The sequence below is a fragment of the Poromitra crassiceps genome, assembly GCF_964638095.1.
Source record: "Poromitra crassiceps genome assembly, chromosome: 5".
Taxonomy (NCBI): domain Eukaryota; kingdom Metazoa; phylum Chordata; class Actinopteri; order Beryciformes; family Melamphaidae; genus Poromitra; species Poromitra crassiceps.
The window spans coordinates 39,108,439-39,132,700 of record NC_139642.1 but is presented as its reverse complement, the minus strand read 5'-3'; the positions used below and the strand labels follow the sequence as shown (position 1 = coordinate 39,132,700).

The 24,262-nt window shown below is 42.9% G+C and overlaps 1 protein-coding gene across 1 annotated transcript; it reads left to right on the top strand.

Annotated features, from left to right (window-relative positions):
• Nucleotides 1-16,140: 16,140 nt before the first annotated feature.
• napab (N-ethylmaleimide-sensitive factor attachment protein, alpha b) lies at nt 16,141-23,845 on the top strand. Its single transcript, XM_083637566.1, has 11 exons — nt 16,141-16,358; nt 17,063-17,142; nt 17,248-17,364; nt 19,027-19,073; nt 19,682-19,759; nt 20,274-20,329; nt 20,585-20,669; nt 20,781-20,885; nt 21,105-21,173; nt 21,801-21,851; nt 23,592-23,845. The coding sequence occupies exons 1-11, from the start codon at nt 16,261-16,263 to the stop codon at nt 23,691-23,693; spliced, it is 888 nt and encodes a 295-aa protein (XP_083493692.1). The 5' UTR covers nt 16,141-16,260; the 3' UTR covers nt 23,694-23,845.
• The last annotated feature ends 417 nt before the right edge of the window (nt 23,846-24,262 follow it).

Genomic DNA, 24,262 nt, shown 5'->3' with positions numbered 1-24,262 from the left:
TCTTCCCATCTTTGATAGGCTCACTCCAGGCTGTCCTGAAAATTTGCACTGCTTTTCTTTGATTTCTCTTCCTTTTCTCTGTCCCACTCCTGTTCCTCTTCTCCTCCAAATGGCCTCCAGACTTTTCCAAAGCTTGCCTTCTTTCTTTTCTTGCAGCAGCATGTTCCTTGAGGTGGTCTAGAAGTGGCTCCAGAGTGCAGTTGTCTCCAAATGGGTGCTGCAGATCTTCCATCCTCTTGTGGTCTGGAAGTGGATCGAGCTGGTCCATGTTGTTGTCGCAGGTTCAGGCTTGATGGGCTGGGCTGTGAGCAAGAGTACTCCAATTTATAACCTCAGCAGGGACATATTTATGACATCATTGATGACATCAAATTTTTTATGAAATCACTGATGGTGTTAATGATGATTTGTGTTCGTCTGGTCACCCTTCCGCCCTATTATCTGTAACATTATTAGTAGTAGTAATATTAGGAGTAGTGTAGTAGGAGAATGAGTATTAGTTGTAGTCACAATAAGAATTATATAGTGCAGGGGTTTTCAAAGTCTGAGACTGTGGGCCTCCCCTCAGACAAAGCTTGGACTTTCCCAAAATGACTGTATCTCTGAACTATCTCTTTAACCAAGTCACACACATTTAGGGCCCTATCTTCCCCCTATAGGCGCTAAACTGGCATTAAATGCAAAAAAACACTTTGCGCCTGCCTCGGGAAGATAGCATCATGTTTTTAGGCCCCGAAATGCGCTTTACGCCGAAGAGGCGTGGCGCAGTGTCAGAATAGGCCAGAATGGGCGTTTCGGCCTTAAATACCGGCCTAACGCTATCTTCCCCCCTGGCGTTAATTTAGCGCTTAGCGCTTTTCAAAACCAGGCCTTATTCAGTGCGCCGGGGATATTACTGTGCGTAATTACGCAGCGGAGATGCAGGAGAGATGCAGTTCAGCGCGCCGGCCCCGGGGATGCACCCACATTATTCAATCACTCTCTCTGCGGCTCTCACTCTCTCTCCCCCTCTCTCTCTCTCACTCCCTCTCTCTCGCATGTCAGACAGGCACAATGACCGATGAAAAAAAAGTTGTTATACCGTAGTTTTGAGCCCCTGTCATTCAGAGGCTGTTGCATCATCCTACCCAGAGGTGTAGTGCTATCTGGAGAAGTGGCGGAACGCACCTATATGGGGAACACCAAGCCCCCCCCCACGCACGCGCACACCTTCACGTAGCCTATTAATTAATTAATCGTTCGGGCAATCGCTTATATCAACGAATTCAACGAGCAAACTCATGGATTCCTCAAGTGCTGCAAACCACTGTCACTGACAGTGGTTTGCAGGCCGGCATTTTTAGAATTTTGTGGCGAATTCTGGCGATGCAAATTGCAATGGGGTGATTAACGCTAACTTTTGATTCAACCGTGTTGAAAAGAAACACGCTTTTAACATTGTTTCTTCATGCTTGTAAATGTACCTTTTTAGCAGCTGGTCCGAAAAATGAAAGGATGTTTGGCTGCCTTTTTCATCTTTACTTGTTATAGTGAGGTAGCTACTGAGGGAAAAAAAAATATTTTGATGCTGAAAAAGCCAGTAGCTGTTTCAGTATAGCTTTTATTAAAGTGAGGTTTCCCCCGCGCTGTAGCTAGTTGAGGTGGAATGTTTCCTTTTCCTTCAAGCCACGAGTTGATGCTGTGTGAATCATTCAGCCCACCTTAAATATAGTTAAGGTGGAATGTTTCCTTCTTTCTTCAAGCCGCGAGTTGATGCCGTGTGAATAATTCATCCCACCTTAAATATAGGACGAATGACAACGTTGCCAAGTTTCACTCGTTTTATTGGCTCGACATGCACACACACACACTGACACACACAAAACACCCCTTGGAGAAGTATGGGAACGCCGTTCCCCCGCGTTCTACGGGCACTACACCTATGATCTTACCTGTGCAGTGGGGGAGAAGAAAAGGTAGCGAGAGAAAACAATATCATTCTGCCTAAACTTTCACCAATCTAATCTCATCATGACATCCAGGGATAGGCTATATTTTTCTAGCCGATGCGTTTAGAACATTTTTTTCACTTTGATCTTGTTATAGTGTAGCGTATTTACAGGCTTGCTGTATTTAAACTGCAGTGAGATTTGTTTGAGGAGCATAATAATATGGAATAATTTAAATGGAGACAGACGGGTATGAAAGAGGGAGGAGGGGAGCTCAGAGTGCTTTGGTCGGGCTTTTCTGACCGGATTGGATCGCTCCGTGGAATTGGAACATGAAAGGGAGATTCTGATTAGTTTACTGCACTTCTCCAATGAGCACCTTGTGAATAATTCCACGCTTAAAAGGCGTGGTTAAGTGGTTAACGCCGGGTGTAGCGCCGAGTGGAAAATATGGAATGCGCTGACCACGCCCACTAAATAATTCAATTCAATTTATTTAAAGTGTAAAATCACCATCCAAGATGGTCTCAACTATGGATGGACTTTAAATAGGCTTGGCCTGGCGTTAAACGCTATTTTAAGGCCAGGGGCAAGATAGGGCCCATAGGCTATTGTATGTGATCTCTCTTGATAACTAATGTAACAACTAATATATAACTAATGTTTTTTCACTTCAATTCACTGTGCCTCCCCTGAAACTTTTTGAGCCCCATGGGCGAAAACCTCTGTATAGTGCAAATACAGTAGTAATTTACTGGAACTTCAAGTAGTATACATACCTACTGCAAAAAAAAAAACATGGTGGGTACTGGTTGGGCTTTGGTATACTCATTTCACAACTATCACAAATCATCATCTAATGCTTTTGATGAACTTATCTGAGTCTTTCCCTATATTTTTTTGTGATTGTGGTCATTTTCATGATATTGGTGGAAAAAGAGTTCACCTTTTTCAGAAGCACACTAAAATTATTTTTTGGAATCATATATGGTTTAAAAAAAGCAAATCATATGTAAATTTCACTTTGCTGATAAGGGCATTGTGAAGAAAGGCACTATGCAGTTATAAAAAAAATTATAAGTGGATTGATGCCATTCAAAAGAAATGCCACCTCAGTAAGAAAAAAGGTTCAGTCCCCCTTTTATAATACTACTAATAATAACAACAATAACAATAATAACAATAATAATAATCTAGCCTAACCTTTGTTGGATATACACTACTGTAAATATTACAGTTAGAGGTTTAATTTCCCTGCTATAGATAGAGAAATGTGTTAGAGAAGTCATGTGAAACACAATTATTTTGGAATTATGTAAAGAATAATAATGTATTACACAAAATGCGATTGCATCAGACTGTTTGAAATGATAATTCACAAAGGTGCACGCACGCACACACGCACGCACGCACGCACACGCACGCACACGCACGCACGCACGCACGCACGCACGCACACACACACACACACACACACACACACACACACACACACACACACACACACACACACACACACACACACACACACACACACACACACACACACACACACACACACACTTTAATCACACGCCTGGGACCATTGATGTGAGACACTAATTAGCTTCCTCTTGGACCTCATTTACTGTGTTGTTGCTTTTGAGTATCAGTCACAGGTCCAAAACAAACATGTTATCCCCAGCTTTACAGATAACTTTTTGAAGGTAAATAGTTGGAAGTAATCCTGAGTTGAAAGATGATGCAAGATGATGCAATGCTTACACAGTAGCAAAAAAATAGAAAGGTCTAGGCCACTTGGCAAGGCAAGGCATGTAGCACATTTCATAGAGGTAATTCAAAGTCAAAGTGCTTTACATAAAATAGATAAAAGAAAAGAACATAGAGGAAAAACAAGATAGAAAGTAAAAAATATAAAATTAATTACATTACAATAATTAAAATCAAGTAAAGATTTAGAAATATCCCCCCCAATCCATCGCTTCTCAATACAGGTTGGGAACGATTGCTTCCGTTCCATTCCGTTCCGTTCCGTTAGAGTCTTACTTTTAGATTAGAAGGCTGATTGGAGGCTGATGTTACTGAGACATCGTGGAACACCGAGCCACTTCTTCATGTATAATGGTGATGGTTCGCTCCATTTTCTCCACAGATCTCAGTGGGATCTCATAAACAGTGGCCACATTCAGTCCAAACTATAAGCACCAAAGCTTTAGTTTTCTAGACAGCAGGATCTTATTGACGTTCTCCAGACTGCTGATGATGTATTGAATCAGTTATTCGACCTGCTCTTTGTCTGTAAGGCAACAGGCAACTCACTGATGGTCCAGACATTGCCCAACCATCACCTGTGTGTGTCAGGGGTTTGATGCTATAACGTATAGGCAAGGCAAGTTTATTTCTATAGCACATTTCATACACAGAGGCAATTCAAAGTGCTTAAGTGTGTTTTTATACCGATTTACTTATTAAATTCCCTCTTTTTCCTAAATCTACTTTGGGCCAATCTAAGCAACAGAATAGCACCATCCTTGCTGCCGGCCATAGAAGGCCCCTCTCCGTATCTACCGTGACATCACCCATTGGTTTTTGGACTCCCGTTTTGAACCCTTGAGGTTGGCATTTTCACCTTCACCATCCTGTTTATTTGGGGCAGGAAGTGACGTCAATCTGGACGAGCAGAGCCGCACTGATCGGCGGCGAGCTGCGCGATCACTGGACAGGCGACCTGTCAACCACTCCCCAAAACATCTATTTTACTTGAAATGGAACCATAATTTACCAAATGAACATCATCTGATTGCCCCTCGACAGTAGGCCTGCTCCTCAATTCAGCTGGCCCTGAATGTGAACCGCCTTCGGGGACAGCAAGTGGTTGTGCGCCCACATATGTATCTGTGTCGCCAACTGGTTCAGGGCTGGCGCTCGGACTCCGTTCTGATGGTGTATCCGATCCCAGAAGAACCTCAGAGCTCTGCGTACAGTCTCCAGCTCTAGAACGTTTAGGTGCATGGTGAAGCTCCTGGGCTTCCCGCCGTCCATTCACCACATGGCCGTCGCACACTGTGCCCCATCCCCACAGGGCGGCGTCTGTATGACAAGCCTGAGGGGGAAAGCAATTGGGGATCCGTCCAACCTGTCAGAGTCTGGAGGCACTACTGCTTAATCACCAGCTTGTGATGGCGGGCTTTTGCTGGGTCCAAGTGGTGACTGAGGAACCACATCTGGAAAGGACGGATACGCAACAGCCCAAGAGGGACCACTGTGGTGCAGCAATCAGACCAAGCATCACCATACACTGGCGCACTCAGACCGTGTCACGCTGTCACAGGGTCTTGACTTTTGTTCTAGATTTTGTTGTATAAAAGTCCCGGGTCTGACCTTCATATGATGAGTTAGCATTAGTATTTTGTTTTCAGGCCATAGACCAGGCCCATAAGGCAGGGACTATGTAGGCCTAAGGACTTTCCACGGCCGGGGTTTGGGCAGATGGACAAGTTTTGGGCACAGTGAATGTAAGGGGGAACTTTAATTAACTCACTCTTTGCACCAGATTCATTTCAGACCTCTGAAAAGTGTTTTGACTTATTTTAGGCAATCGGAGCAATGGTGCACCTTGAAACTCCAGACAGACAGCTCTCTGGACAAACAGACAGACAGCTCTCCAATTATAGTAGTAAGATTAGATGTACAAACTGAATGTACAAAACTTGATGGACACTTAGCCTACTCTTTTCATGAAGTTCACCAATGAGGTGAAGCCATGAAGAAATACTTTATCCCTTACAGATTTCCTTTAATAAATCTATACCAATCACAAAGGAAAATTATGTTTTAAAACCTTGAGACAACTGAGATGCAAATTGTGCAACAGGGGCTGCAACTCAATATCAGATAGATATTTTGTATATTATTGTAGGATTACATGCAGCCTATAATACAGTCCTACATTTTGTTCTACGTACTTGTCAATGTTTCATAGACTTTCTAATCGCGTAGTACGATTAAGATAATGTCAGGCTGCAATTTTAGGTGGAAGCAAGATGCAAAACTGTATTGCCACACTAATCAGTTTCACCGAAGACTGGAGCTGCTCTTTTAGAAAAGGCTCATTCTCTGCAAATTATAAGAAATAAATATTCTAAGCAAAATCGTATCACCCAAAATGGATTTGATACTTGATACAATGTTTTGTGTTGTATGGCTTTCTCAATGAAATGCAAATTTCAGGCAAATCACTGAGTCATCCATCTTTCAGAAGTTCCGTCAGTTAAGTGTTGTTGCAAACAAACCAGTGGCCGTTTACTGTGTTTTGTGTCACCAAACCCTTTGAGGTTCATTACCAGAGCTGAGTACCGAGGCTAGCACCCAGGAGGGCTGCGCGTGACGCACCTTTTTCATCAACACCGCTGTAAACAAAGCAGTCATTAACTTAATGAGCAACATTGAGCAAGTACAGTTAATGCTTGGTGGAAACTATTGTACAGCAAATGGTTCACTTGAGTGCCTTGTTCAGTAACAAAGTTTACTGTGAAAAGAGACACATGACAACATATCAAACACAAGCCAATCAGACACAGGTTAACATGACAGTATGCAAATCTGGATGGGTGCTGTGTAAGTCAGGGATCAGTTCCAGTCATGAAACACATGAAAGGACAGTTAATAGCTATTTTATGCCTCCGCCCGGCGATAGCCATGGCCAGAGGCATTATGGTTTTGGGTTGTGAAAAATACTGAATTGTGTATGGAATAGATGACTGTTTAAAGTATGTTAAGTTTATGAAAAAGTATGGATCAGAGAGCCTCTGACTGGTGTGCACCTTTTAAACACAAGGAGGATCCAAGGGTCGTTTATCAGACATGGGGACTTGGACTTGAGACTTGGACTTGAGTCGGACTTAAGCCGCACACACAGTGACTTGAGACTTGTCCCCAAAAACTTGAGACTTGACTTGGACTTGAGGTTTGTGTTACACAATTCCACTTTCTTTTGTTTCTTCTGGGTGATGATGTCATTTGGTTTCACATATAAAGAGGGGCGGTGATATGATCAGAATGTATTGAGGATGTTACTTATCTGTTTTACCCTCTCGAGATGTGTTCAGGAGATGATGTCATTCCCTAGAGGTGGGCGCATGTGCTGTGCGTCCAGAGACGATAAAAGATGGCGTTTGGCAGGAAGTAAGCGGAGCGGGAGATTTGAACTGCGAGCCAGATGCTAGACGTGCCCACGCCATAGAGCGAGGGGAGTATTCCTTCCATGCCAGTAACATATTACCAGGCAGATAGTGCTCCGATAGCTTTGAGTGAATGTTTGCTAGACACACGTTTTAGCCAGTTATTAGGAGGCCGACTGCTATCGATGAGGAAGACCCAGGGACTTCAAGGTGTGTTGCCCACCACGCCGAAGAAATCCAGAGAGAGGACCTTCTCGTCCACCACCATCGCTGGTATCTCAACAATCCATACACGGAGCGAGCTCGCCGTGTCCAGCAGTGGCACACTTGCCAGGGCTTGCCAAGGACGATGAGGGGAGCTGCGCCACACCACCGCCGCTGCATTCTAATCATATGTCCGGTAGGCCGCCAGTCTTTTCACCTGTATATGTGAAACCAAATGGAGGCAATCTTGTCGTTCTGTCTAACCATAACCCCCTCACCTTTTTAGCAATGTGAAACCAACATGTGAAACCAATGTGAAACCAATGTGAAACCAACATGTGAAACCAAATGCTTCTTCCTTTCTTGCTTTCAAGTTAGTGCATGCCTTGCTAGTGAGGGAGAGCTAGCTGCATAGCAACGAATAATATAATTTCTGACCGCCCTAAGATACGTATCCGTTAAGAGATTGAGAGCCAATTGCTTGCTATCTCCTCATACCCTAGTAATCTCTGACCGGGCTACGTTACATGGAGGCTCGTCCGGGATTGACTTAAAACAAAGCCTGAGAATATTATTTCTTTGTGCAAATAACCCGGGACACTAGAAGCTAACTTGTAACTAAACTGTGTTTAACAACCGGTCTCGCTGCGCCACGTTACATGGGCGCTCGTCCGGGATGACTTAAAACAAACACTTAGAATAGTATTTCTTTGTGCAACAACCGGGACATTAGTAGATAACTTTAACTAAACCTAGTTTGGTCGCAGTTTAGTTTGGGGGCTCTGAGCTACGAAAATAGCATTTGGGAGGCTAACGATACAAGCTAATGATAGCATTTGGGAGGCTAACAATGCAAGCTAATGTATTTCTAATTCACTTGTAAATTTTAGCGATAGTTTAACGAGTTACAGCCGGGCGCGCTATTTGAGGGGAAAGGCAAGATTGAGTTGGATTCAGCTCGGGAAGCCGGATGTGACTAGGCTTTATATAGACTCGGCATCACGGCTACGAGGAGACTAGCGACTCGACGCCACAAACATTTCCCTGCATATAGCCGTTTGGGAGTGTAAATACAACTAAGAGCTAGTTTGAGTGAGGTCATAGTACATCACGCTGTGTGGCAGTACATTTCTAGTTTTTCTTTCAGTAGCATTGGTGGTAAACAAAAAAAACACACGTTTGCTTAGCTTGTGGAGTACAGTGACGTGGCATTTTGACGTAGCGTTAAGCGCATGACTTTGGCGTTTCACTTTTTGCGTAACGTTGATGTGAATACGGCTGTTTTCATAAAAACGCGTTGAATGTGATTTTTGTGGCACTATAACTTTACGTGCGTAACTAATTTTGTGACCAGTAGCTGGTTGACTGTGGCGTGTGTAGTCATGGCGGAGTTCGATGTGCATACATTCTGTTAACCTTGCTTGCAAGATGGATAACCTCGCGAGATCAAAAGAGATTCTCTCGACGTATCCATCTTGTCATGCACAGGCAGTTAAGATGATTGGTCGAACCATGCCGGCCCGACCAATCAGTGGGAGCCGTAGGCGGGCTCAGGCTCGTCTGGGCAGGTAGTGGGTACATGGTCTTTGTAGTTCTTTTCACTCGTCAACATGGCTGCCGCCGCGGAAGTGACAGGCAGTCTGAATGAAATTGAATGTAACGTTCCCAATTCTATGTATTAAATTCTAAAAAACGACCCTCAACATTTGGGAAGGCTAAGCCACACAACTAGTTCGTTATAATCTAACTAAATGCTTCGAAGGTGACTTTACGACCGTGAGGACTCAATCAATGAATACTACGGAGATCAGGGCACAGGCACCTTCGGCGATCTGATTGGTTGAAGTTAACACCCACCAGCGGTGATAGACAGATGGGTCATCCAATCACCTGCCAAGTAGCTTGGAAAAAGTGCCCGCCTCCGTCAGCGGGTCTGGTTACTGCATTCCCAGATCGACTGGTTTAGTGAAACTATGTGGAGCTATACCGTCCATCTGGCAGCGTCAGGTTAACATTCTGTAGCAGCGACTTTGGACGTGTGGAGTTACGTAGGCTTAGAAAGGAACATCTAATTGAAGTAGCTAACTTCTATGAGTATACAGTCGCCGAGTATATGAAAAGGCCAGACATTGAGGCAATGCTTATTGAGAAACTAGAACTGCCGGATTTGTTAGAACTGAAAAGGGCAGAACAAAAATTTAACATCGCGTTTGAGAAAGAAAGAGCAAAAGATCAAGCAGAAACTCAAAAGAGCAAGGCCGGATTAACCATAGGGCAACCGGGGCAGGTGCCCCGGGGCCCTCGGGGTGAAGGGGCCCTCCAAAAAAAAAAAAAAAAAAAAAAAAAAATTTTTTTGGAGGGCTCATGTTGGGCTCCACAGAACTATGACACACATCTAAGACCAATCAGGACAAAATAAAATGTGTTTCCAAGAAGATTAAGTCTGATGATTTAGTCTCATTGGATGCCTGTGGGCAAGTGGTGACCAGGGGCGCGGGAAGTGGGGGTGCTTGTGGTGCTGCGGCACCCTCTGCTGTTTTGTATTGGAAATGTAATGTCAATTATTTTTTCATCATTGTAAAGCCACAGCACAGTGAAGAGGATATTAATGTGAAGATTACTCTTCCTTTTGCTCTCAGAGTGCATCAGATTCATGCATTTTACTTTAAAATGTACAAAATTTATTTGCCCAGGGGGGGCACAGCCCCCCCTACAAACCCCCCAGTCAGACTAATATCTTTATCCTGCTGGTGCTACCTCTTTGCAAAGCCTAGAATCGCCTATGAGTGAGTGAGAAACTGAATCTCAGAAACGGAATAATAACATAACAGTATAATACTAATGTTAATTTAAAATGAGATATTCCTCTAAATATGGCGAAAAAACATCCAAACATCCAGACGATGGGTAGGGGGGCCCCTGGGAGCTTCAGTGCCCCGGGGCCCCTGGGGGTGTTAATCTGGCTCTGCAAAAGAGGGACATTGAGTATGCAAAAATAACTTTAGCGCAGGCTCAGGCTAAGCTAAATGAGTTAGAGAAACTCGACAGGGCTGCAGATTCCTCTGAATTAGTCCACAAAGATGTACAGGAGAAGCGATACTATGACTCATATGAAAAGCCACAGGAGAAGCGATACTATAACTCATACGAAAAACGACACGATAGGTCGTATGCTAAATTCTGTCACTACTGTAAGAAGCCTGGGCACGTGATAAGTGACTGTGTTAGTTGCAAGCTGTCGTATGTTGGAGTGATTAAAGCAGTTGAAGTGTTCACCGCATGCATAGTGACGCCTGTTGTGAGGGAAACCCCTTATGAAGCCCCAGAGGCAGTAGCTTTAGAAAAAGCGTATCCTGAAGTGTTCGCCACATGCGAAGTGACGCGAGCACAGGCTCGGGCAACTCTTAAGGAAGATACGTCTGAGCCAGATGAAGGCGCAGGTAGCAGTTTGCTTGCTAAACTAGCTGAGGAGCCTCAGAGCTCTCAGTTCTCGCGTGAGGTCCTAATTCAGGAGCAAGAAACGGATCCCTCTGACGGAAAGTCTAATGAGACCGTTCCAGTTGCTCCTCTTTGTCTTTTACCCATCGTGGAAGAACCTTTTTCACGAGTCCTAATAGTGTGGGCCCGTTACCTAAAACAGAAAAAGGAAGTGAAAATGAAGCTACAGGCTTTAGTCCGTTTGAACTCGTCTTTGATCACCAAGTGAGAGGGCCGCTAAAAATGGCCAAGGAGAAGCTCCTACAGTCGGATCGGCTGCATACAGTTAGAAAGAGGGCCAAAGATGTGTCTGGAGTGGACAGGCCTAGTGTCAACTTCTCCAAAAAGCTAAATTGTCATCAGAGGCGCTATTCGACTATCAAAAAGAAGGCCCAATATGATAAAAAGATAGTACGACATACCTTTAGGCCTGGATTGCTAGTTTCTAGTGCTGGAGGCAATCTTGTCGTTCTGTCTAACCATAACCCCCTCACCTTTTTAGCAATGTGAAACCAACATGTGAAACCAATGTGAAACCAATGTGAAACCAACATGTGAAACCAAATGCTTCTTCTTGCTTTCAAGTTAGTGCATGCCTTGCTAGTGAGGGAGAGCTAGCTGCATAGCTACTAATAATATAATTTCTGACCGCCCTAAGATACGTATCCGTTAAGAGATTGAGAGCCAATTGCTTGCTATCTCCTCATACCCTAGTAATCTCTGACCGGGCTACGTTATATTTGGGACTTGTGAACAATCTTACTTTTTTTCTTTTTTTGGTCCATTAACCTGTGTCTGATACACCTTAGTGTCTCCTGCTCACAGGATCACTGGAGAGAGAAAATGAGAGACAGCATGTTAACCTGTGTCTGATACACCTTAGTGTCTCCTGCTCACAGGATCACTGGAGAGGGAAAGAGAGAGACAGCATGTTAACCTGTTGACAACCAAAATCATGTTACCTCGCCCTAAATCAAACGCCTTGAAAAAAAACAGTCATCTATCGTGCCATCAGTCATTGGAACAGCTGCCCCCATCACATACGTCAATCAAACAATGAGTCCTCTTTCAAATTCCATTTAAGAACCCATTACTTAACAGGTGATCAATAGTCCAGCTGGTCACGAGCAACTCCATTTTTGTATTCTCACAAATGTATGTACAATGTAACTTGTAACCCACCCAAAATGCAAATGTGTTATATTACACATATCTGATATATATCATGTATTATAACTTGTAAACATCACACAAATGTGATTGTATATATGTATAAGACTTGTATTGTATTTGGACCCCAGGAAGATTAGCTGGTGCCACAAGCATCAGCTAATGGGGATCCTTTTTAAATAAATAAATAACCTGTGTCTGATACACCTTAGTGTTTCCTGCTCACAGGATCAATGGAGAGAGAAAGAGAGACACAGCATGTTAACCTGTGTCTGATACACCTTAGTGTCTCCTTCTCACAGGATGACTGGAGAGAGAAAGAGAGACACAGCATGTTAACCTGTGTCTGATAGACAGTGTCTCCTGCTCACAGGATCACTGGAGAAAGAGAGACACAGCATGTTAACCTGTGCCTGATACACATTAGTGTCTCCTGCTCACAGGATCACTGGAGAGAGAGAGTCCACCGATCATGTGATTACTTCCTCACGTGACTGCTCCTTCTATTGTTTAGGTGAGGTATGCCCTCTGCTGGACTGGTGGAATAACACAGTGTAAGCTCTGGACATTTAGGTGATACATATAACCATGGATCTACCTATATTATACGTCGGTCAAAACAGTTCATTCATTTTAATCGGTTACATTCTTAACGGCAGTTAACCGACTATCGGTTAATCATTAACATCCCTAGTTGTAACAACGAATTTAACATTTAACATTTGGGAAGAACAGACCGTCCGCGGGGATTTAACCATCTGCACCTGATCTGCACGGTAAAGGATCTGATTAAAGATGCACACATATCTGCGTGTGCTATATAAGATATAGCAAACATATCTGCTATATGACACATATCATAGATATAGCTCACTCTGTACACGGCTGACCTGAACACGGCTGGATCGGTAGTGTCAGGTCACTCTGAACACGGCTGGATCGTTAGTGTTAAGTCACTCTGAACACAGCTGGATCGTTGGTGTTAGCTCACTCTGAACACGGCTGGATCGTTAGTGTTAGAGTCACTCTGAACGGTGCCATGGCACGAGTCCGATACCTCACGAGTCCGACACCTCACGAGTCCGAAAAAAGAGGCTAACTTCCCCCAGACCCTAACCCAAAACCTAACCTCTCCCACCCCCACGCCTAAACCTAACCTCCCCCAGACCCTAACTCAAAACCTAACCTCTCCCACCCCCACGCCTAAACCTAACCTCCCCCAGACCCTAACCCAAAACCATGAGGTGTCGGACTCGTGAGGTATCGGACTCGTGAGGTATCGGACTAGGGGGCAGTCCCCCTCTGAACACGGCTGGATCATTAGTGTTAAGTCACTCTGAACACGGCTGGATCATTAGTGTTGAGTCACTCTGAACACGGCTGGATCGTTAGTGTTGAGTCACTCTGAACACGGCTGGATCGTTAAGTGTTAGCTCACTCTGAACACGGCTGGATCGTTAGTGTTAGAGTCACTCTGAACACGGCTGGATCGTTAGTGTTATTTCACTCTGAGTACGGCTGGATCGTTAGTGTTAAGTCACTCTGAACACGGCTGGATCGTTAGTGTTAAGTCACTCTGAACACGGCTGGATCGTTAGTGTTGAGTCACTCTGAACACGCTGGATCGTTAGTGTTAGAGTCACTCTGAACACGGCTGGATCATTAGTGTTAGGTCACTCTGAGTACGGCTGGATCGTTAGTGTTAAGTCACTCTGAGTACGGCTGGATCGTTAGTGTTAAGTCACTCTGTACGCGGCTGGATCGTTAAGTGTTAGCTCACTCTGAACACGGCTGGATCGTTAGTGTTAGAGTCACTCTGAACACGGCTGGATCGTTAGTGTTAGGTCACTCTGAGTACGGCTGGATCATTAGTGTTAAGTCACTCTGAACACGGCTGGATCGTTAGTGTTGAGTCACTCTGAACACGGCTGGATCGTTCGTGTTAGGGGCCTGTCCCTTTGAAACCTTCAAGGTCATACATAGTCAGCACAACAGACAGTACCGCTGTGAAAAGTGTAACAGAGTTCCCCAACTTTAAATACAGACTCTTACTTTCTGCTAAAATCGTAGACTCCGGAGATGACCAGTGGGTGACATGCTTCCAGGAGACAGCTGAGGTCCTGCTAGGTCACAAACACTGGGAAACGAAAATGAATTCAAAGTTTTTGAGAAAATCAGCTCTACATCTAAATCTTTAAAATCAGAATGAAGCTGATTTACAATCATGAGTCGTGTGAAGGCAACAGTAATGGAAATCCAGCCAGTAACCAGGGGTGCCCACACTTTTTCAGCTTGGGAGCTTGTTACGGCCTTGGTCAGAGCCTGGCCTTGGGTTGGTCTGTGTTGCATTCTCTCACCTCTGTCTCTATTCCAGACACGCCCCCCCCTCTGATTGACTGATTACTTTGAGGAGCCCTCACCTGGAGCTGGTTCCAATCAAGCCAGCATAAGAAGCCAGGGAGACTCCAGTGCTGGGCCTTCTGCCACTTCGACAGCCAGCACTTGCTCCGTGTGCACACTTGAGACTGCAGCTCTTTGTTGTTAGCTCGTCTGCTGTCTCTTCTTTTTGCTCTCAGCTTGATATTGATCATTATCTTGATTGGCCTTTTCCTGTTAATACCTGTGTTCTTAGAGGCCTGTTGATAGACCGGGTATTGACTCTGTAGCTGGTTTTCTGGCCTATTTACACTAGCTACTGTTGCGGTATCTCTTGACCCTGGGATCGATTCCAGTTTTTTTTTCTTGTAGTTTTGTTTTGTTAACTAACTCAGGAAGCCCTGTAGGGGTGTGCTGCCCTTTATTTTCATCCCCCCTTTTCTCCTGTTTTTTGTAGGCTAGGGAGGATATAATTGTGTTTTTGTTTCAGTGTAGGTTGCTTTATTTTCTAGGTAAATTTGTTGGGCTTTTGGCCACCCTGAAGCTACTGGCTTGCCTGTGATTCAAATCTTTTGTTTAAATAAATCCTTGTTTGATCATTTTTCAACTCTGTGCATCTCTTTTTGTTCCTAGACCTTTTTATGTTACACCTGTTGCCCTAGACTTTTTCATGGTCGTAACAGAGCTACTTTTAAAATGACCAAGTCAAAGTGATCTACCAAACATATTTATTTATATATATATACACTGAGTATACAGTGGAAAAACAGTGGAAACAGTGGAAAAACAGTGAAAAAAAAAAAATTCTTCTCAATGCCATGCGATCTACCACACTACCTTCGTATTGGGCACCCCTGCGACAGACCACGGCTGGCGAATGCACACACACACACACAGCGTTGCCAGATGTAGCCTACAACAATTATCTTATTTGTATGATCATTTTGCCCATTGTACTACTCACAATCAATCTTAGTTCTTCTTTTTCTGTGGTGTTTTATGGCAATTGGTATCATTTATGTTGCATTACCGCCTCCTTCTGGATTTATCCACCCACTGTTTCCCTACATTCTGTCCCTCTACTCTCACTCCAGTTTCAAGTGGGGTGGCGGCGGTGTGTCACCATTGTGATGTCATCAGTGATGTCACTTGAGCAATTGTGACATCATCAGTGATGTCACTCGAAATCCTTGGCTGATGCTTTATAAGTGTTGGGAGTATAAGTAGCCTAGGGAGAAGAGGAGTGGCGCATCATCTCCAGAGTCTCCACCCTAGGAATCGAGCGTGCGTAGCATGCGCGAAATTCCTAGTAATGCCAAAATTCCCATAATGTACGATAATGATCATTTTGTGACACCCAATTAGTTGTAATCAATATACTAATATGGATCCTATGTCTGTCTGTTTATAGTTCATGTCTTCTCATAACGGGTGGTGCATGGGGGAACGGGCACTGCACTAGTGTACTTTAAAAGTAAAAAGAACCTAATTTAAAATGGAAAGTTGAACGTTGTGATTTAAAAAATGAGATTAAATCATCATCATGATTGATCATCATAAAATTGCCTACGTGGGCGGGCGGTGTTAGTCACGATTTGTGAAATAATCAGTGATGTCATAAATCGAATTGTGATGTCATCAGCGATGTCACTTGAGCGATTGTGATTAATCAGTGATGTCACTCGAGCAATGGTGACGTCATCAGTGATGTAATATCTTTCCTGGCTGAAGCATAAGTGGTGGAAGACATTTCCCATCTGGCAACACTGCTCCCATGTCACATGACAGAAGTGACGGTTGCACTGCGGCTGGTGTTGTGACATGGCAAACTAGCTACTGCTGCTAGCTAGCTACATAACGAAGTTTAGTTTGTGTAACTCTCATTGTAACGTATTTATCTTAAAAATAAGAGCAGTGACACGAAAATGGACAATTCTGGAAAAGAAAAGGAAGCTGAGGCCTTGATTGCTGAGGCCGAAAAGAAACTGAGATCATCATCGTCGTTTTTCGGAGCGATGTTTGGGTGAGCATCCAGATAGCTAACGTAGCTTAGTGTTGTGAGTGAAGCTATGGGCCAACTAAGCGGAAGAGATTGCCAGCTAACCAGTTTGCATTACATCTGCAAAAACAAACCCGTAAAACCACTAACGTTATGGTGGGACGGGAAGTATAGTAGGGCATTTGCTGTCTTTGTTGCGCTTTGTTAACTTGTCTTTAGCGTTAGCTAGCCTCGGATCACTGCTGAACATAATGTACACCTGGAAATAAAACAAACGAATGTCAACTCAAGCGATTCAAATGGGTTTTGTGTGTTTATATTGTATGTATAAAGCTAACGTTACAACTTAACATAAAAATCTAGCGTTAGCTAAACAACTGTGCCCGTTAAAGGCGACAATTTGCGCATGTCAACAACATCCATACGAGCAATGAGGTTCTGTAGTAGGAGCCAGGCCAAAGACTGCAGCAATTGGAAATATGAAGGTGCTATTGCTCGGGAACATAACCTATAACAACCTCAGAAATTCTACACGTAAATAAAACATTCATTATCAAACCGATAGTTCCGGGTCCTTAATTATGATCGACTGACAATTTGAATCAAAATTGATTACAATCAACTCTAGCTAAACCTGATTGGTTGTTTGGTGTCAGATCTACTCCACGAAAATTACAACGAAATACATATCGCCTTCTGCAGCTTTAACCGTATCTTATGTCTCACAGTGGTTCCTCCAAGATGGAAGAGGCCTGTGACATGTATGTAAGAGCTGCCAATATGTACAAGATGGCGAAAAATTGGTGTGGTAAGATATTGTTTGCTTACACAAGTGTAATGGATCCCATTGCCCTTTTATTGTTTATTGTTATGTCCCTTAATTCCTGCATGACATAAGAAATCTGCTTTTCAGCTGCAGGAAATGCCTTCTCCCAAGCTGCTCGCCTTCACCTACAAATGCAGAGCAAACATGATGCGGCAACCAACTTCATAGATGCTGGAAACGCCTTCAAAAAAGCTGACCCACAAGGTAAATCATTGTGTCACCATCAGCATAATGACACACAAAGCTCACGTGTAATATCCATTTTACAAGCTGTTGTACTAGTTAGAATGGGCCATGTTCGTTCACACCATTAAATCCTCCCCACCAAATAGCTTTAACATTATCCTTGGCCCGTCCCACAGTGCAGTTTGCTCCGCTTTTTCTTAGTTTGTCTGAAATTGCAAATGTGGACATCAACACATGGATGCTTAAAAAGATGGAAGTAAGTAAAATACCTACAAAGTAAAATGCCCTCATTAGGGTTACATGAAAAAAGAACAGTGCAGCAAGCCCCCCTCCAGTCAGTTTTTGTACCTGTTTAACAGTTGATGTTCAATTTCAAACATTCTGAGCATTCTATGTGCACCTGCTGCTGTATCATCTGAGTCTGAGTCACCAAGGAGATACGCTCGGAAAAACAGCGCAAGTTACGCTGGAAACAGTACACCTTAGTAGCTTAGCTGCAAGGAATAGCCGCATTATTGCTCAGATCTTAACAAATGGATTTCAAAGCTGATGTCCCTGTTTGGACAAGGAGCATAGTCTCACGTACTCAGACCCACCGTCAACGTCATCAAGCTGCCTGCCTCCATCGCTAGAAGCTTGATGATGTCGATGGTGGGTCTGACTACGTGTGACAGGAATACTGTATCTTTACATGATCATTCTGTAGTGACAGAAATACTGTCAGGGTATCTTTACATGATCATTCTGTAGTGACAGAAATACTGTCAGGGTATCTTTACATGATCATTCTGTTGTGACAGGAATACTGTCAGGGTATCTTTACATGATCATTCTGTAGTGACAGCAATACTGTCAGGGTATCTTTACATGATCATTCTGTCATGACAGGAATACTGTCAGGGTATCTTTACATGATGATCATTCTGTAGTGACAGGAATACTGTCAGGGTATCTTTTAGGGATGCACCGATATGAAAAATTTGGCCGATGCCGATATTAAGATTGCTGTTATGGCCGATAACCGATATTTACCGATGTCAATATGATCTGTATAAAAACACATTTCTATGATAATAAAAAAAAATACATACTGAAAAACACATGTAAACACTAAATTTGAAAAAGTAATGCATTTCTTTATTTCAAAAACATTTGTAAAAGCCCATAAATCATAGATTTACTGCATTATTTCATCTCAATGTGAAGAATTTGGCTGATACCGATAACCGATATTAACATTGCAACATCGGACCGATACCGATATGTTAAAAAATGAGTAACATCGGCCGATACCGATATGATTGCCGATATATCGTGCATCCCTAGTATCTTTACATGATCATTCTGTAGTGACAGGAATACTGTCAGGGTATGTTTAACATGATCATTCTGTCAGAATACAGTCAGGGTATCTTTACATGATCATTCTGTAGTGACAGGAATACTGTCAGGGTATTTTAACATGATCATTCTGTAGTGACAGGAATAATGTCACGGTGTTGTGGCTCTGACCCTTGCATTCACAGGACTGGTTTGCTTGTCATTTTGTAAGCGTCAGTTAACTGTAGAAGCCTAACATGTCAATGTAAAATGTCCATGTGCTGCATTCCTTGGGTTTCTCTGTCAAGTTACTATTTCTTACAAAATGTAATTTGTCTAATTCTTCTTCTCTCCCAACAGAGGCCATAAACTGTCTAAACCGAGCTATTGAGATATACACCGACATGGTGAGACCCTAGTGACTGTTGCTCAGTTTAAATTGTCATAAACTCTTGTTATGTTTAGCATCAGTTTAGTATGTTTCTCCTCTTATTGGTAACAGGATAAGAAGTAGAGTCCGCACATTGCGTAGAGACTTCTCCCAGTAGATTTATTGTATTAACGTTTCGGTCGGAACGACCTTCAGAATGAAGCAGGAAGTGACAGAGCACTCATATAAATAGGTCACATCTCTCCAACAATTGGCGGAGGGAAAAACAGGTCTGGTGAGTACGATCAACCAGATAGAAATCACAGAGTGCATCTTGCTTCACACAAACAAATCAATCAATGAAGTACTGTAAAAGCATTCGCAAGACAGACATTACAAAAAGAGCATTATAGTAAAAGTAACACAATATAATTACTCGGTGTAGGAAATATATAGGGCGGAGCTGAAATACAGCAGTAAAAGCAATAAACTCCTATGTGAAAATTTTAAAATAGGAGACAACGGCCCCAGAGAAGAATTATTATTAAAGACTGGTATCTATAAGAGGTGCTATCGCTCCAAAGAGTGGGAATTTCTCTTATTGGTCCCTTCTCTCCTGTCTGTGTGCGCGCATGTTCTTTTTAGGGGCGGTTCACCATCGCCGCCAAACATCACATCACCATTGCTGAAATATATGAGACTGAGCTGGTGGACATCGACAAGGTCAGATGAAATTTTAATCTTCGTCTTTATTCATCGAAATGTATTTTATTTTTTCATCCAGGAGGGAAAATGGTGTCAGCAAGTAGATTCTTGTCTATCTTTACAGTAGTTACTTAAAGGTAGTTTCTGTTTATTAAAATATTCTCCATCATCATCATCAGTATATAAATGGGAGCTAGCTGGGTTCTGTCTGTCTGTTTCTCTGTCCCATTGTGATTGTCCTGTGATGTCATAAATCCCACTGTTACCATCATCAGTGATGTCATAAATCTGACATCATCAGTGATGCTGGTCTCATTGGCCACACAGCAGCCGAGCTGCGGGCAAGGCAGCGCAGTGGCCGAGCTGCAGGACGGGCGAGCCCGCGTAGCCTAGGAATCAAGCGCGCTACTAGTTCTTTACAATGTCATTATTATCATTATTATTATTATTATATTATTATATGGCCAAGGGTCTGATCAGTGGACATTATAAGGGTATTTTCTGTGTTAAACTATTTGCTGTCTTCCTGCAGGCCATTGCTCACTATGAACAGGCAGCAGATTATTACAAAGGTGAAGAATCCACCAGGTGACTATTTTAAATTAATAACTTAACATCGAGCGCTATATTTTGTCTTTTTTCTTTCCTTTATTTTTAAACTTTTAAAAGCTCATTTGTCTGGGCCGAAATATATATTTTTTTTTATCATTGTATGACCATTTTTATTTTTTCACTTATTTGTTTTATCATTCTGAAAATAAATTGCAAACATGACCTAGTGTTCTTTGACCTCTGTGAATGTGTTTGTGTACTGGAACGCTTCTTGATTTCCCCCCTTTTCAGTTCAGCGAACAAGTGCCTTCTGAAAGTTGCAACCTACGCCGCTCAGCTGGAGCAGTACCCCAAAGCTATTGAGATCTATGAACAGGTGAGATAGCACAATATACACCGTCACCTACTACAGTCATCTTAAAATGACAGGTGTCACTCAAAACCTGTGGTAATGGAATAACCATGGATCTGCACCGTCTGTTTTCAGGTTGGGACCCATGCAATGGACAGTACGCTGCTGAAATACAGTGCCAAGGACCACTTCTTCAAGGCCGCACTCTGTCACTTCTGTGTAGACATGCTGAATGCAAAAGTAAGTCCAAGATGTTTTAATCTTAAAGATAGACTTTCATTTTTCCCTGTGGGGAAATTAGTTTGGACTCTTTGTTGCTGTGTCACTGAATAAAAACACCACTTAGCGGTACATAGAAGGCATACTTCACACACATACGATCATCCATACATCTTCATACAAAACATTTAATTGTAAAGATAGCATCTATTCTAATATTAATTTCTGACTGTCACCTAGCTTGCTGTGGATAAATATGAAGAAATGTTCCCAGCCTTTTCGGATTCTCGAGAATGCAAGCTGATGAAGGTAAGTGTTTTTTGTTTTGTTTTTTTGTCAAAAGATCCTTTTGGATCCTAAAAGTCCAGAGGTGAGGTTATAATACGGTGAAACATTCCCTGATGGGTTACGTCCTCGTCCACTGCTCAGATTCACATCCCAAATTATAGATCTTTAGATCTTTTTGCATTTTGGTGAGGCTGTTGTGTTAATCATGTTTACATTGACATATTTGGTTCTGTCAGTTAAAAACTGTAAAATGGTGAGGGCTGATACTTTTGTAATGCTAACAGCATACAGACAGACAGGTTTAGACAACATTAGTGAGATGGTCATACCGAGTATGGCTGTAATCTATTGGTTTGGTGTCTCAGTCATTCAAGTGCATTTTAGATGCAAAGCAACTCATGGCTGGATAACTCATTCACTCACAGCCTCACTGTGAGCCTGTCTGACCTCTAGTGGCCGTTAGGAGGCATGGCACCATCTTCAGACTGAAGCAGGATCATTCACTCTCCTCTCTGCAACACTGCTGAACTGTGACACTGTGTGTCCTTGTTTGTCTATCTATGGATTGCTTTACTGATGTATAGCATTGCTTTTTAATCTGTGTTTATATTGTAACGGCTGTTTTTAAATTGTTTTTATTCTCTACAGAAACTTCTAGTTGCCTGCGAAGATCAGAACGTGGATGCTTATACTGATTCAGTGAGTTGATTTTAAAATGTTAGGATGTACACATTAGGGTTGGCACGATGGACGATGGCGTCGATGGACCGACCCCCATCAACCTCTGAGCCTTCTATATCGGACCATCATAATTTGATCTGTTCAAATTAAAAATTTGCAGATTTATAATAATAAAAAGGCCAACTCCACTTAACGCAGCATGCGGGGGATGCGCGGGCCGGCGGTGTTAAACAAGCGCACCCTACCAGTTCAGAGAAGCAGTAGAGAGGAGGGGAGGTGGAGTAGAGGAGGAGCAGAAGTCATTTGTGTTGTGAAAATGTTGAGACAGCAGAAACTTCACATTCTTTACTGTTTTCAACCCAATGTGAGTAATGTTACAAGTCTTCAACTGTGAATTAAACTCGCCTGTTTCCATGAAGTCGCTTCATTACATAGGCTGCTGCTGTGTTTCTATCTCTCCTTAATGTAGGTTCAAAACTGAGCCCACATGAATGACGTTATCCACCAGTAATTCTGCCAGCTAGTTCAATTCAACACACGTTGATCAGGACCTGTATCATTAACGCTATTTGTTTTGCACCGTACAATATTGCTGGTAGTGATAGCCTACTGCTTCAGTCGCCTGGCTCTGTGCTGTAGTAGTAGCCTATCCAAGCATGCTGCGTGTCTCTCATGCAGAGCTCAGCTGTCCTGTTGTAAACGTGACCATGCATTGCAGCGGTGCAGCCAAACAGTATCGCAGCAACTTCGTAAATCATTAATTAACTAATTTAATTTTTTAATGACAGCAAACAAACCAGCACCACCATCGTGATTAATTATCTGTTCAAATTTAAATTTGAGATTCAGATTTAATAATAAAAAAGGCCAACTCCACTCAGCCGCAACGCGCAGGCATTAAACAAGCGTAACCTGTGCCCCTAGTTCAGAGAAGCGGTGGAGGAGGAGCAGGAGGATAAGCAGAAGTCGGTTGTGTTGTTGTGAAAATGTTAAGACAAAGAAGAAACTTCACGTTCTTTCCTGTTTTCAACCTTATGATTATGTAAGTCTTCAACTGTGAATTCAACTCTCCTGTTTCCAGGAAGTCGCTCCATTACATAGGCTGCTGCTGTGTTTCTATCTCTCCTTAACGTAATGTTAGGTTCAAAACTGAGCCCACACGAATGCTAAAGTTAGCCGCCAGTAATTGTCAGTTTTCTGCCAGCTAGTTAAATTCAACACACACACACGTTGTTGGTCAGGAGGACGTTATATGTTTTGCGCCTTTTAATATCGCTGGTAGTGATAGCCTACTGTTTGAGTCGCCTGGCTCTGTGCTGTAGTAGTAGCCTATCCAAGCCTGCTGGTCACTCATGACATGTCGAGCTCAGCTGTCCTGTTGGGAACGTGAACGTGCAGTGCAGCGGCATTACGGCTCCACAGCGACTTCATAAATCATTAAGTAACCCCCGACCCCACCACCCTGTCAACGATGATGCCATCGTCCATCCTGATGTTTCACTGTGGAACCATTGCAATAGCTATTTGGTTGACATCGCACACACTAGTTGATGTTGCAATAAAGGATAACACTTATTACAGTTAGGTAATTATTGACCAGGGGGCTTTAGCGATGAATAACTGCAATACCCATGAGGTACAAGGTGGCCGTTGTACTCAGTTTGTTTTTGTCATTAAAAGACCCCAGACAGCAGAACATAACTAATGCCACACCATTACAACTAACTCAGCGGTTTTTTTTAACCCTTCCATCTCCAGGTGAAGGAGTTTGACACCATTTCCCGGCTGGATCAGTGGCTCACCACCATGCTTCTCCGCATCAAGAGAACCATACAGGATGAGGAGAGCGACCTGCGCTGACTCCCCCGCCCGGTCACCTTCAAGCCCTCAACAACCTATTTGAATCCCTCTTTCTGCCTTGATCCTCTCACTTCCATTTTCACAGCAAACAATCTTGCTTTTCTGACCTTAACCCTTAATGTTCCTTTATAAATACTGTGTCCTTCCTACCATGTGCAGCATTTTCCTCCTTAAATCAGCCAACTCCCTTTTTGAGAGCTCACTAATGATGACTTTAATATGTACGAACACTAGTTTCCTGGGTGCACACTGTACATAAAGTGTATATTGTGCACCCTGTACATAAAATGTATATTGTCGTGATACAGATATCAGTTTAAAATCCTCAGAATTGGGCCACAATACCAAATGCTCAATACCAGCACACTGCTATTGATGTTTTTATGTTTCATGTTACAAAAATCTATGAGAGGATGCTAACTGATAGATTTACAACAGTAAATACAGTGCAGTATGTGCTTTAGAATAAACTGAAATGACTACAATGCCAATATCAACATCAACAAAAGCACACACATTGGCTGTTGGTGCTTCTGCAAACATACTGTAGGTCCCTTGAACTGTTGTCA